This window comes from Anopheles darlingi, chromosome 2, assembly GCF_943734745.1.
Source record: "Anopheles darlingi chromosome 2, idAnoDarlMG_H_01, whole genome shotgun sequence".
Classification (NCBI taxonomy): domain Eukaryota; kingdom Metazoa; phylum Arthropoda; class Insecta; order Diptera; family Culicidae; genus Anopheles; species Anopheles darlingi.
Window position 1 is genome coordinate 41,631,901 of NC_064874.1, and position 15,002 is coordinate 41,646,902.

General features: G+C 40.5%; 3 protein-coding genes across 3 annotated transcripts; all 3 read right to left on the minus strand.

Moving 5' to 3' along the window:
- Positions 1–1,810: 1,810 nt before the first annotated feature.
- On the minus strand, positions 1,811–2,971 carry LOC125959241 (chitotriosidase-1-like). The gene has a single exon (XM_049692054.1). It carries the CDS (start codon positions 2,969–2,971, stop codon positions 1,811–1,813), a length of 1,161 nt encoding a protein of 386 aa, XP_049548011.1.
- Positions 2,972–3,877: 906 nt separating this feature from the next.
- Positions 3,878–5,037, minus strand: LOC125959242 (acidic mammalian chitinase-like). Its single transcript, XM_049692055.1, has one exon. The coding sequence runs from the start codon at positions 5,035–5,037 to the stop codon at positions 3,886–3,888; it is 1,152 nt and encodes a 383-aa protein (XP_049548012.1). The 3' UTR covers positions 3,878–3,885.
- A 4,180-nt stretch (positions 5,038–9,217) lies between these two features.
- Positions 9,218–10,277, minus strand: LOC125959243 (acidic mammalian chitinase-like). Its single transcript, XM_049692056.1, has 2 exons — positions 10,109–10,277; positions 9,218–9,861 (listed from the first exon to the last, which is right to left on the minus strand). The coding sequence occupies exons 1-2, from the start codon at positions 10,275–10,277 to the stop codon at positions 9,218–9,220; spliced, it is 813 nt and encodes a 270-aa protein (XP_049548013.1).
- Between the last annotated feature and the right edge of the window lie 4,725 nt (positions 10,278–15,002).

Consider the following 15,002-nt stretch of genomic DNA (forward strand, 5'->3'; position numbering starts at 1 on the left):
CCGCACAATCGCAACTGCGCGTCTGCGTCTAGTACTTATAGTAGATCTTGACTATTGCTGCATCACGATATGCGATAATCTTGTGGGGATATAAAATTGTACGAATTGTATTTGCAAGCTCCTTTTCCCCGAAAGAGATTACTTCCTAGAAGCCTACATCCCAAGGCCGCACAGGACTGTGCTATCAGGTTCCTTCTTATCGGCTGAAACAATAAATTATATACACTCTGTCCAGTTACTATAAGACCACCTTCAGTTTGTTCCAGAAAATCTTCAAAGATCACAATTTCAAATCGAGACTTTTTATTACTATTTTCTACTGTAAAAATAAGTCATTGAATCAAGGTGGTCTTATACTAACTGTACACTTCATTTTTTGTTAATATGCCGCCAAAATTCAACCTGTGATTTTATCCATCCCTATAAGTGTTAAATAACTTATTTTTAGAGTAGAAAATAGTAATAAAAAGTCTCGATTCGAAATTGTGATCCTTGAAGATTTTCTGGAACAAACTGAAGGTGGTCTTATAGTAACTGGACAGAGTGTAGTGCCACAGGAACAGTCACATGCCTTATTCTACAGTCACATGCCTTATCGTAATCGTTTCAATTAAATCTTTTCTCGAAACAAGTAGGAGGTGGATTCCGGAAAAAACACATTTTTTCTGAAAAGCCGCACCGATCCCCGCGTGCTTAGACGTCGCTTATCGCCTTAAACGATGAGTCAATCTTAACCATGTGTACCGGGAATAGCTTACTATATCAATCACCAATGTCCACCTGTGCTATTGCCGTCCTGTTTCAAAATGCATAGAGGAAGAAGTAAGAATCGATTGGCGATAGTTTTGAAATAAGGGGAGTAACCAAACAAAAAATTACCTCTTGAAACATGAGATATTCAATGTCGTTTATCTTTCCGAAAATAAGTTATTTATTTCAAATGACTTATTATTAATTATTAGCTTAAATGTTAAACGAGTAGACGTTGCTGTTAGTTATTTTGAATCATTTCTACTACAAACCTCTGTAGCTCTGCTTGAGATTTACTACCATGACAAAACAAATAACCGGATTTTTTTTTAAAGTACATGTTTATACGGTCTCAAAACGAGTTTCTCGTTGTGGTTTTTTGCGTCGATCGAATAGGAAGTAGTCACATAGTGCAAGATCAGGGGAATTGGCCGGTTGTTGAATGGTATTCATGTTATTTTTGACGAAAAACTCATGAATAATCAACGCATTATGAGATGGCACATTATCGACATGGAGAATCCACGAGTTTTTACCCCATAAAGCAGGTCTTTTTTTGCGGAACAGATCCTAATGATATGCTGGTGGTCTCAGCTTTCTACCTTATCGTCAATTTGCGTTTTTAGATCAACAGTTGTTTTCATCAGTTTTCGATGTCGATGGCCTTCCAGGACGAGAATCTTCAAAACTTAGTGTAAACAAATCAATACTATAAAATTAAATAAACAGCTGGCAAGCTGAAACTTTTTATATGCGTCCGTAATAGTGCTGCCAACGCAACACAACAAACAAAATTCAAAAACGATAAACCCGCGATTGATAAATAAAAAATTACGGTTATTTTTTCAATCATGGTAGTATTTTGTTTCGACAAAACTAAATGCCTCAAACACCGGTTAACCAACCGATAACGTTTATTTCTTTGCATTCGAATGGTTTACATGTTGTTTCTATTCATAAAGATGTTTCGCATATAAAATCTAATCATACCCTCAGAAGAATTAAACTTAAGGGGGTTATAATTTCTTGAAAGAGCCCAGTGCTACACAAAACTACGATTCTACGATCGAGAATCCTCCGTAAGTGATTGCAGGCATTGATTAACCGTCAGCAACAGTGGATATTTACACCCCAAGGAACCGCGGAAATCATCCGTGTCAATTGAGTAAATCATTATCCCTCCTAGATTATGTTCACCTACATACTTGCACTTGGTGGAAATACTCTCTTTGTCCTCATAACTCATCCACTGGTCATCAGAATATGCATACGGTACCTTCTGCTTATCATCCTTGACTTTGATCCAACCGTTTTGCAAGTTCTCAAGCACTTCGTAGTACGCAAGGAAACCGGCTTCTTTGGTGTACGGTCCCGCATCTCCTGCCTCGTCCGATGGAGCCCGCACGCCATAGCCAAATGCATTGGCAAGTCGAAAGGATCTCCCGTACGCCGGAACACCCAGTATCAGCTTATGAGATGGAGCACCTTCTTGAAGCCAGTGCTGCACGCTATGGTCGATGTTCAGCTTTTGTTGGGATTCAGTCGTATCCGAAGGCCCGACATATAACGGAGCATTGTGGCCAGTGTAACTGTCCCACGAGCCGTTGTAGTCGTACGCCGTAAGGAGGATGTAATCTACATGACGTGCGATACAGTTAATATCGTACGAATCCGGCGCTCTTGACTCGATTGCACCAACGGCCACTGTTAAGATGAGCCCGGCACCATGTAGTTCGGTCGCCAAAGCTGCCAGCAACTGAACGAAATTCCAACGATCACCGTCACTCGGATCGCGCCAGGCTATATCGACTCCGTCAAACCCGTGGGCCTTACAGAATCTTCTCGCATTGATGGCAAAGATCGATCGCAGGGTGGAACTGGATGCTACTTTCGAGAATGTTGACGATTGAACCTTCTCCCCTCCAATGGAGGCTAGTGTTTTGAGCGATGGATTATCACGTTTCAACTGGTTGAACTGACGAATTGCACCCTGTCCTTTGCATTCCTCCAGGAATGTCTGGGAACTTAAAAATATTACTGCACCGTTCTCATCAATGCCGAAAAATGCATAGATCAGATAATCGCATAAATTAGGATCGATGTCACTGATGTTGAATTTCCCCCGTCCTGAACGTTTGGCTGCCCATGAGCAGACATAAGCAAAAATTAGTATTTTCGATGACGACGAATAAGACGAATTAGTTTTGCCTCCACTTTCCATCCTTGTTTCAAGATTCTTCCAATAACTTGACGTGTTTCGTCCACTATATATTTCGAAGCCAGCAAATCAACCGCACAATCGCAACTGCGCGTCTGCGTCTAGTACTTATAGTAGATCTTGACTATTGCTGCATCACGATATGCGATAATCTTGTGGGGATATAAAATTGTACGAATTGTATTTGCAAGCTCCTTTTCCCCGAAAGAGATTACTTCCTAGAAGCCTACATCCCAAGGCCGCACAGGACTGTGTTATCAGATTCCTTCTTATTCGGGTTATTTCAATGTTACGTCTTGAAACAATAAATCATATAGTGCGACATGAATTTTCTACAGTCACATGCCTTATCGTAATCGTTTCAATTAAATCTTTTCTCGAGTCAAGTAGGAGGTGGATTCTGAAAAAACAATATATTTTCTGAAAAACCTCCCTTCCCTCCCCCTTGTCGTATTGCTGTCCTGTTTTCAAAATGCATAGAGAAAGCAGTAAGAATCGATGGGCGATAGTTTTGAAATAAGGCGAGAAACCAAATACAAAATTACCTCTTGGGATATGAGATATTCAATGTCGAGATATTCCAAGTTTTCCAAAATTAAGTACTTTATTTCAAATGACTTATTATGAATCATTAATTTAAATGTTTCCAGCAGACATTGCTGTGATTTGTATCAAATCATTACTGTTTAAAATTTTTGTAGCTTGGCCCTAGGTGTATTACGGTTCGATGAAACTAAATGCGTCAAACACGGGTTAACCAACTGATAACGTTTATTTCTTTGCATACGAATGGTTTACATGTTGTTACTATTCATAAAGATGTTTCGCATATAAAATCTAATCATACCCTCAGAAGAATTAAACTTAAGGGGGTTATAATTTCTTGAAAGAGCCCAGTGCTACACAAAACTACGATTCTACGATCGAGAATCCTCCGTAAGTGACTGCAGACATTGATTAACCGTCAGCAACAGTGGATATTTACACCCCAAGGAACCGCGAAAATCATCCATATCGATTGACCACATCATTACCCCTCCTAGATTATGTTCACCTACATACTTGCACTTGTTGGAAATACTCTCTTTGTCCTCATAACTCATCCACTGACGATCAGAATATGCATACGGTACCTTCTGCTTATCATCCTTGACTTTGATCCAACCGTTTTGCAAGTTATCAAGCACTTCGTAGTACGCAAGGAAACCGGCTTCTTTGGTGTACGGTCCCGCATCTCCTGCCTCGTCTGATGGAGCCCGCACCCCATAGCCAAGTGCATTGGTAAGTCGGAAGGATCTCCCGTACGCCGGAACACCCAGTATCAGCTTATGAGATGGAGCACCTTCGCGAAGCCAGTGCTGCACGCTATGGTCGATGTTCAGCTTTTGTTGAAAGTCACTCGTATCCGTGAGTCCGGCATACAATGGAGCATTGTGACCAGTGTAACTGTCCCACGAGCCGTTGTAATCGTACGTCATAAGGAGGATGTAATCTACATGACGTGCGATACAGTTAATATCGTACGAATCCGACGCTCTGGATTCGCTTGCAGCGACGGCCACTGTTAAGATAAGCCCGGCACCATGTAGTTCGGTCGCCAAAGCGCGCAGTAGTAGGACGAAATTCCAACGATCACCTTCACTCGGATAATGCCACGCTATATCGACTCCGTCAAATCCGTGGGCCAAACAGAATCTTTTCGCATTGATGGCAAAGGTCGATCGCAGATTGGAACTGGATGCAACTTGCGAAAAGGATGACGCGGGAACTTTGTCCCCTCCAAAGGAGGCGAGCGTTTTGAGCGATGGATTGGCAGTTTTCAACTCGTTGAACAGACGAATGTTACCCCGTCCACCGTCATCTTCCAGGTCGAGTGAGGGATCCAAAATTGTCACCGAACCTCTCTCACTGATACCGAAAAAGGCGTACAACAGATAATTGCAAAGCTTTGGATCGATGTCACTGATGTTGAACTTTCCTCGTCCCGAACGATGGGCTGCCCATGAGCTGACATAGGCAAAAATGGGTTTTTTCGACGAACAAGGTGTAACTGTGCCTTCACGCTGCATCGTTGATTCAAGCTCCTACCAATTAATTCACTTGGTTTGTCCAGTTCACTTTTCGAAGCCGGCACGACAACAGTACAATTTAAACTGTGCGCAGGAACATATAGAAGGCGTTGTTTTAGCGCTGTTATAGGAGAGCCTGATTCCGTGCTTCAGCGCGATAAGCGATATCGGATCGGCGATATACTATCAATGCTCATTGCAATCTCATATCCCCAAAAAATATTCGCTTCTTCTGCTAGAGTTTTTCCCAGAAGCCCTTCTATTAGGTTGTTTCATAGGTAATTGCTTTTTTTTTTCATAAAAACGGAAATAATTATTTTTTTGTTGTTTCGAGCAAAGCTTCAAATTTATCATTTGCGTATCTATTAATTATAATTTTTGGTTTCCCTTAGGAAAAAGTTTGCGCAATTTCGTTTATTATTGTACATTCTGTCAAGAAAGTACCGGGAATAGTCGATTTAAATCTGACTGGGATGTCGGATCAAGTGAATATTTTTTTCCTAGGTTAGTACAACTGTCCTTAATAATTATGCAAAATTTGAGCGGAATCCGACAACCCGTTTGTTTACAGCAATTTTTTAAGTAAGTCGATGTCAGTAGTAAGCAGCGATTTTTGCTTTATGGCTTAAATCGACTCAAAACAGATGCCGTGAAGGGGCAAGTTAAGTTTTGGGAAAAATAAAAAGTCACAGGGAACTAATTCTGGTTAATACGATGGTTGTTCGATGATATTTTTTAGAGCGAAAAATATAAAATTAAAAAATTTAAAAAAAAAACTTCTTTTGGATCGAGTTCTGCTGCAACACGTTTCATGTCCAAAAAATGAATCAAAATGTTATGAACCGATATGTTAAGTTCATGAAACAACTCTCTGAAGCTATAATGATGTTTTTCGAACACCATATCTTTCACTTTATCGATGTTTTCATCGGTTGAGGAAGTTAATGAACGACCAGACCAAGGCAAACTGGTAGTGCAACATTTTCAATGCATTGGCGCACGACATTTCATTTGAAAACAAAACATTAAGCAAATTCGTTGTTCAACGTCGTCAACCCATGATAACAAATCGCCGCTCACTACTGACATCGACTTACTTAAAAAATTGCTGTAAACAAACGGGTTGACGGATTGCGCTTAAATTTTGCATAACACTTCATCTACACGGGCGCGAGAAAGCTGAAAATGAGATGAGAATGAAAAAGTTGAGAATGTCAAATCCCATGCAAATGGAAATATAAAGATACAAGTAGGCTGTCACAAATGTATGGGATTTGACATTCTCGCCTTTTTCATTCTCGTCTCATTGTGAGTGTAATAATTAAGGACAGTTGTACTAACCTAGGAAAAAAATATTCACTTGATCTGACATCCCAGTCAGATTTAAATCGACTATTCCCGGTACTTTCTTGACAGAATGTATATGGGGCTTCACGTTTGCGACCCAACTTACGTTATCTTTATCTTTCTATAAATATAAAAGAAAGCATTTCCCATTTCGTTGTTCGTTTATAACGTTTAGAACTGCTGAGCTGATTGACACGAAATTTTGTATACAATGGTTTTTGGGGCCAGGGAGTGCTATAGGCATTGTTAGAGCCTCCTCAGTGCTCGGGAAAAGCATACAAATCTTTGCATTTTCTCATGGATTCAACGCCCACTTGGATCTTGCAAACATTTTTGTAATGTAATGCAATGGTGTCCAGATATAATCAAATATAGCAAAACTATCAGTTAAAATGGCAATGGCAATCAATTGAATGGCAAATAATAAACAAACTAAACCAAACGCCACTAAAATCGAATCTTTCAAAAGAAAGCCGCAATTTTAAAAGGATGTGAATGTATCACATCATCACTTCTTCAGCATTAAAAATGCTGAAGAAGAACAAAGAGTAACTCTTGAAAAGATCGGCATTAGCTTGGATCGCTTTCCAGTTTCTCAACCGCATCCATGCGATATCATCGATCGTACAACAACTATCAAGAAACAGAAAATTTCGTCTTATTTTTTTCGAACATTGTGGTGCATTGATTTTTTCCTGGAATCGCTTGGATTGTGCTTACTTATGCAGGAATATAGTAAAACAGCCGTTCTTGAATCCACCACTAGCCATTACATTAATTCCATTGGGGCGTGAACTCCCGAATCACATAATTGTTTTGCAGTTGGAGCTTTACTGAAGAGTCTATTCTATACATCAATATCCATGAAAATTCACATGTTGAGAAGTATGACTCAATATTGAATGGGCCGATTAATGTCCAGCCTTCCTGGACCATGTTCAGCGTCCTGAAATGTTCATTAATGTCACGGTTAACGTAGGGGAAGGATGTATCAAGTTAGTTAAAATCACACTGGAAGAATGTGAAGGAGGCTTCAAGAGTCAAGTGGTAGAACGAAGTTTGCGGGGTCAACTAGTAATTCAATAATTTATAACAACAGAGCAGAACAGATAAACATTCGATTCCCATTATCTATTATCCACATAGTATGATAGGGGCAATACGAAATATGCCGGACATGCTAGTTATTTATAAAAAATAAAAACCGCCATGAATGTTCCTGAAAAAACATATGATGAGTCTGATCATTACTAGACAGTCTGAGTCAAAGTTGCATTGTGAGCATGAGGTAACTTTTGAGTCACTAGTAATCAAACGATTGATTCGAATGTCTATTGTCAAGAACTGGTCATATTCTATCAACTATCTACGAAAAACATCTATCTACGAAAAACGTACAAAAATTGTCAATATTCAATTGTCAGGATAACGCTAACCACAAACATTTGTATTCCTTCGCCAAAATATTTGCTAGGAATTGTTTGATGCACCGATCATTTGAATTTTTACTGAACTCTTTGTATTATAAAACTTTTAAGGAAGATGACACTGTAAAATCGAACTTTCTTCAATTTTTCATAGACTCACGAAAGAAATCCTGACAATGACAAAAAAAAGTCCAAAAATAATTCAACAAAATCAAATATTTTATTGATTAATATTCAATTCAACTAATTTATAAATACCATTTAATTTTTAAGAAAAAAAAGTAATTATTTATGAAACAACCTAACATTTTTGATGGAAATAAATTTATTCAATGACGATAAGCCTCTATAGCCCTGTACTGATGATAAGGTTCGGGCGAACTGCTGCTGATAACAGGTCGGAAATGTGTCACCTCGCTCCTACTGCTATTCTGAATGCAGGAGGTGAATCCGGGTTTGATAAAAGATAGCAATGTTTCGTCATATCCCAATGAATCACTTATAGGTTTCCGTATATTTCGATGTACGGTTTGTGCATAAGCACGCATAAACACGCACAGTTTTCATAGTTGAAAGATTTATGTTCAGTGTACTGCAATACAATTTCAGTTCGTTTTTTTTTTGTCGCAAATCTATAAAATGGCATAGACTGACGATTCAGAAACTGGCTTACATGTCCAAATCGGCTGAAAAATGACAAAGTTATTCAACATTTAAACAGGTCCTGTCATGATGGTGCACCCTGTACATTTTGTCCGCTTCGCGATCGTTTTTAAATAAAGAGTGTAAGACAACGAAATATTATCACTTTAAATATCAAATGCTCAATGTTGTACAAATTTTTCGAAAATAAGTTACTTATTTTAAATGAGTGATTATTATTTAAATTTTTGGATGATTAATGAGAGGACATTTCTGCTAGATATGTTGATTTGTTTCTATCTACATTAAATCAGCAATATCTGTACCTCTGCCGAAGATTGTTTGAGTTGCGACAGCACTCAGACGATGTTCCGTGGTAAGATAGGCTATCAAGATTCTTTACATGTTTCTCATGAGCGATTAGAGCGATATGGTAATAGCAATAAATGCTTTAAAACACGGATTAACAGCCCGATACCGTTTATTGACGTTCTTAAGCATGTTTACATTTTATTACTTTTTATTGAAATGTTTTAAAATTTGAATCTGATCTTGCCCTAAATCAAACTACAAGGAATATTTTTTTTAATATGTTTTGTGTTGCTACCTACGATACCTTTATTACCAGAATATGACACATGTATCGAACATCCGATGGTAAGGTATAAGCGCCCAGGGATTGGCAACAGTCGCCTGTATTTGTCAGAGTTAAAAAGGCTCACAGTCATTAAGGCTTTTATGAAGCAACAAACAAAACTGCGATGCTACAATCGAGAAGCCTTCTCCAACAACTGCATACATTGATTAACCGTCAGCAACAGTGGATATTTACACCCCAAGGAACCGCGGAAATCATCCATATCGATTGACCACATCATTACCCCTCCTAGCTCATGTTCACCTACATACTTGCACTTGTTAGCAATACTCTCATTGTCATCATAACTCATCCACTGGCGATCAGAATATGCATACGGTACCTTCTGCTTATCATCCTTGACTTTGATCCAACCGTTTTGCAAGTTATCAAGCACTTCGTAGTACGCAAGGAAACCGGCTTCTTTGGTGTACGGTCCCGCATCTCCTGCCTCGTCCGATGGAGCCCGCACCCCATAGCCAAGTGCATTGGTAAGTCGGAAGGATCTCCCGTACGCCGGAACACCTAGTATCAGCTTATGAGATGGAGCACCTTCTTGAAGCCAGTGCTGCACGCTATGGTCGATGTTCAGCTTTTGTTGATCGTCAGTCGTATCCGTGAGTCCGGCATACAATGGAGCATTGTGACCAGTGTGACTGTCCCACGAGCCGTTGTAATCGTACGTCATAAGGAGGATGTAATCTACATGACGTGCGATACAGTTAATATCGTACGAATCCGACGCTCGTGATTCGCTTGCAGCGACGGCCACTGTTAAGATGAGTCCAGCACCATGTAATTCGGTCGCCAAAGCACGCAGTAGTAGGACAAAATTCCAACGATCAACGCTTTTCGGATAATGCCACGCTATATCGACTCCGTCGAATCCGTGGGCCATACAGAATCTTCTCGCATTGACGGCAAAGGTCGATCGCAAATTGGAATCGGCTGCCACGTACGAAAAGGATGACGCGGGAACTTTGTCCCCTCCAAAGGAGGCGAGCGTTTTGAGCGATACCTTTCTCACTGATACCGAAAAAGGCGTACAACAGATAATCGCAAAGCTTTGGATCGATGTCACTGATGCTGAACTTTCCTCGTCCCGAACGATGCGCTGCCCATGAGCTGACATAGGCAAAAATGGGTTTTTTCGACGAACAAGGTGTAACTGTGGCTTCACTTTCCATCGTTGATTCAAGTTCCTTCCAATTATTTCACTTGGTTTGTCCAGTTGATTCTTCGAAGCCGGCACAACAACAGCACAATTGCAACTGCACGCAGGGACATCCTGTACTTATAGGAGAGGCTGATTCATGCGTCTATGCGATAAGCGATATCTGACCTAAGGTACTACTATCAATGCTCATTGCAATCTCATTTTTCCCGAAAATTATTCTCTTTCTTCTGCTAAAGTATTTCCCTGAAACCCTTCTATTAGTTTGTTTCATCAGTAGTTACTTTTTTTTCCATTCAGATGGATATGATCTTTTAACAGTTTCTAGCAATGCTACAAATGTATCATTTTGGTATTTATTAGTTCTCACTTTTTGCTTGCCTTCCGAAATGAAATTACGCCGTTTATAATTGTATGTGTGGCGTTTTCTTCAATGTGAACTCCTAAAGCGAGCATTTGCGACACATTTTACTTTATTATTTATAGAAGAGAAAAACCGTCACGTATTCTGGATCAAAATTCACTCAAAATTGAGCAATGTACAAGTTTTCAGACTGTATTTGAACTTGATGAAATCAAGGCATTAGTTGAGGCATATCGTCATATAGCAATGCATTAAGTTAAAGGAAGGTTAAACATACTAGCAATAACAGACAGCTTGATATTCAGGATCTGAGTATGAATTTAAAGAAATTAATTTAACAAACTGTTTTGAGTCTTATGATTTGCATATTAGTTGTTAAACGATTTTTAATTTCAATAAAAAAACGCATTTACTTATCAAACAACCTGATATTTTTGCGGGAAAAAAAATTGTTTCATAATGATAACCCTCTATAGCCCTATACTAATGATAAGGTTGGGGCGAATTGCTGCTGATAACAGCTAATACATAGCTAATAATAGTCCGATCGGTCGGAAGTGTGTCACCTGGCTCCTACTTATTCTGAATGTAGGAGCTCAATCCGGGTTTGATAAAAGATGGCAATGTTTCGTAATATCCCAATGAATCACTAATAGGTCTCGGTGTATACCTCGATGTACGGTTTGTGAACAGACACTCAGTAAAATAAAAATGAGCAAAGTTAAATGTTCCAATATTTTGATACAATGCATATGTCTTGGAGCTGGAAATATTATTTTTACCACAGTTTCAACTCTGTTACGATTTATGATACTTTTCTTATTTATGGTGGATGCCACGTCCGCAAAGATTTAAGATCAAAGATTTATTTTTAATAACTTAATTAAAAGACCGTAACCGTTTGCTTAACTAAGCTGTGCACTATAAAGTGTGCTTGTATCTGTGGCAAAATGAAACCAGGAGAAGACACTCGCGTTTTTTTATACATGTTGTCCACTTTGCGATCGTTTTTAAATAAAGAGAGTAAACCAACGTAATATTGTCACATTAAATATCAAATATTCAATGTGGTCTAAATTTTTCGATAATAAGTTACTTATTTTAAATGATGATTGTGATTATTATTCATTCGTTTTGATGATAAATGAGAGGACATCTTTATATCACACTGAGTGCTGATGATAACAGCTACAGTCAAAAGGTCAAAGGACAGCGTAGGCAGCGACCCACCAAAATCACCTTCCTATAACGTGTCGTGTAAATGGCACAACTATCACTCTAGAGCTAGAGAATGTCCCTCACGCCAATAGCATAACTTTGTAACTTTCTCTACAATTTCGGTTAGGCCCGCATTCGTAACAATCAGCACTCGGGGACACATTCACTGATCCAGTCCAGCAGTCCGGAGGAATGCACAACATGACAGGGATTTTAGGCAACATCGCCTGCATGCGCCTCCATTCGGAGAATGAAATCGACGCTGCACGACCATGTGAGCATCCGAGACAAAAGTTTCTATCTCCACCCCTGGCAGCGTAGGCAGATGGGCAATGAAAAATGTGCGGTTGAAGCTAGCAAACCGGAACCGGAACTGATCCTCGGAAGTGTAAAGTGTTTATTTTGACAAAGGTTACGCTTAAAAGCGGCAGCTTCCAATGCTGTCGCTTAAACCGTTAAAAGTTGTTGATTACACGATGAACGATGAGGGTTTTTCTTGTGGTGGGTACTGATTCATGCGCGATCATGCGTACCCCGAGAGGCAGAGACAGAGTTAGAGAAAATTAATTATCGAACTTTTTCCCTGGAATGCATGGCACATTAGATGAATTGGAATAGGATCACGGAGTTAGTATACTTTCTAACATACAGGCCCGGAACTTCCGATTCCAATTCAATGCCATCATTTAACACCGATTACTGCTGGCCAACTGAGGTGCCTGACTGAGGCTGACTGTTGACTTCATTACAGAGCGATTAGTCGCTTCACAGAAAAGCTAAACTCGTTCTATTTTTAACCTCTTTCTCGGTCGAATGCCGCGAATGGCACGCAACAAACTCACGTCGCTACAGGACACCACACCATCCGGACAGAATTTTTCATTTATGTACACACGCCTCTCACTCTGTGACTTTGGTCACGATTTTGGGCTCAAAGTTTTGGCCGGTGTCGGGGCACGATTAGAAAGTTTTCACTCTTCAAACGGAGAACCGACCGACCCGACTGGTTGGAAAAGTGGTGGCACGCGTTCGCGTTGTTGTTCGGTTTTTTAGACGCTCCCTCCGGAATGCCATCCGGCCAATGGCGTTAAAAGGAAGAATTGTGGGCATGTGGGTATGTGCCGAAGACCGTCGCGGATAACTTTTATCAATTCCGTCATCATCCGCCCTTTTTTGGTCGCAAAGTTAAGTAACATTCCGACACTCGACACCCGATCCTTGGCTTGGAAGGAAAGATGAAGCTGGTACTAAAAACTTTCCTTTACTGTCTGTGTATGTGAAAACGGTGCGTGTAGTTGGTGCGGTCGGTAATGCGTATTCCGATTCCCTCGGAACTCCATGTACTAGCTGGACCTTGAGAGCTTCAACACTGCTCGTCGTCGTTCTAATGAACAAGAGCATTACGATGAAGATGTTATGGAGTGTCTTCTGGTTGTGAGTGTGTGTTTTGCTGTGGAGTTAAGGAGCAAAGTGTCTGGATCGGCGGTGGAGACTAACCCGACAAAGCCAATGAATACATTAGCGAGTCTAGCCGGATACCATGCTTTTGGTTGAAACTGTTGTCATGGTTGAATGAACGAAGGGCTACGACTAACTCGCCGATTCGTACGATAATCAGAGCCAATCATTTTACGCTTGATATGCTTGTTAATGCTATAATGCACCCGGCGGATAGTATGGCGGATTTGAGGGGCGAAAAATGTTTGCCTTGGAATTGTCCGGTAGGTGACTAAGCAACATCCGTTTACTTCGGGGCCTTCCTGTACACAAGGCGTGCTGGCGTTAACAACATAACACCGACAAACGATGAACTGTGCAGTGCTGAAACGCTGACAAAAGTGGCCAACGAAAAGTGGTCTAGCAAAATGGCCACGATTCCACGACAGAGGAGAGTGCCAAGCTCTCCAGTACGCCAGTCACGTACAGACGGTTCATTTTGTTTAAGATCCTCGCTAAGGTGCTCCTCCTGCTGGGTCATGTGAGTCCGGAGGGTGTGCTGGTTGCCCCTACACATCGTGGTTAATTAAACGGTTCAAAAAGACCTTTCTCCCCCATCCCCGGCCACCACCATTAAGGCATCGCGTTCCAGGTTTTACAATTTTCCCGCAAAGTTTCGCGTGAGTTTCTTGGAGCGTTTTTGCTGCAGACAGCGACGATGGCGAGGGACACAGAGTGCCGTTAATTGAATCTTTTCCTCTTTGCTCCCATTTAATTTACAGACAGCCGTTGGTATGCCGCTCAGGTTCTGACCAACGAATGAGGAAGTGAAAGTTTTTCTTCCATTTTGTCAACGGCTAATGGAGGACTGTGCCATTTGCTCGCATTACCTTCCGGGGCCAGGACCGGGACGACGAAGGCCAAGTGTTGAATAATTACAGAATTTACTCGATGGTGACAAGTTTGGAATGAATTCTAGAACTTATAAAGAAAAAAAAACCATAACTTTTGGTTGCATAAGTGAGCCATCTTAAAGGTGCCGCCGCCATAGCAACCAGTGCTGGCTACTGCGGTCAATATCGATTCGCCATAGTGTGAAACAGCCTCTGTTTCCTGGCTAGTAGCCGAATTTTAACAACTTCCATCATCACGATGCCAGATGCCACGAAATAATGAAAAATGAAGCAAACGATCGTGTCACGTCACCATGAAAAGTGTTTGAAGACGGATGAATACGGTGGAAAGCAAGGAGCACAAAATTGATGACAGATCATGGAAAAACCCGGAAGGAAACAGGAGACCCCGGTACACAACCAATCGTTTCATGGTTCGGTGACGCTTGGGCGTCTCGGTCAAGCCGATCATAAAATGAAAAATTGCTAGAAAAGGCTTCCTGTGGTTACGCTCAGCAGGTCTAGAAAAGGAAAAAAAACATGAGTTGGCTTGTTTCCGCCCAGTCCAATAATTTTGTTTTGTAGATTTTACAGAAAAAAATGAAGTCTTGTCAGGGATATGATAGAGCTGTTACATTTTCTTTTCTTTAAAAACGAAGGTAGAAACTTGCATTTAATTAAAAGAATGATTCTACCGGAAGAGCTTTTTCTCGCTCCTTGCGACTTTTCACTTTCTTAGCCATGCTGCTGGCAAAAACACAATTGGATTAACAGCTTATTTCAACTCCAGAACTCAAAAAGAAGGACTCCCAAACGCAAGGTAAGA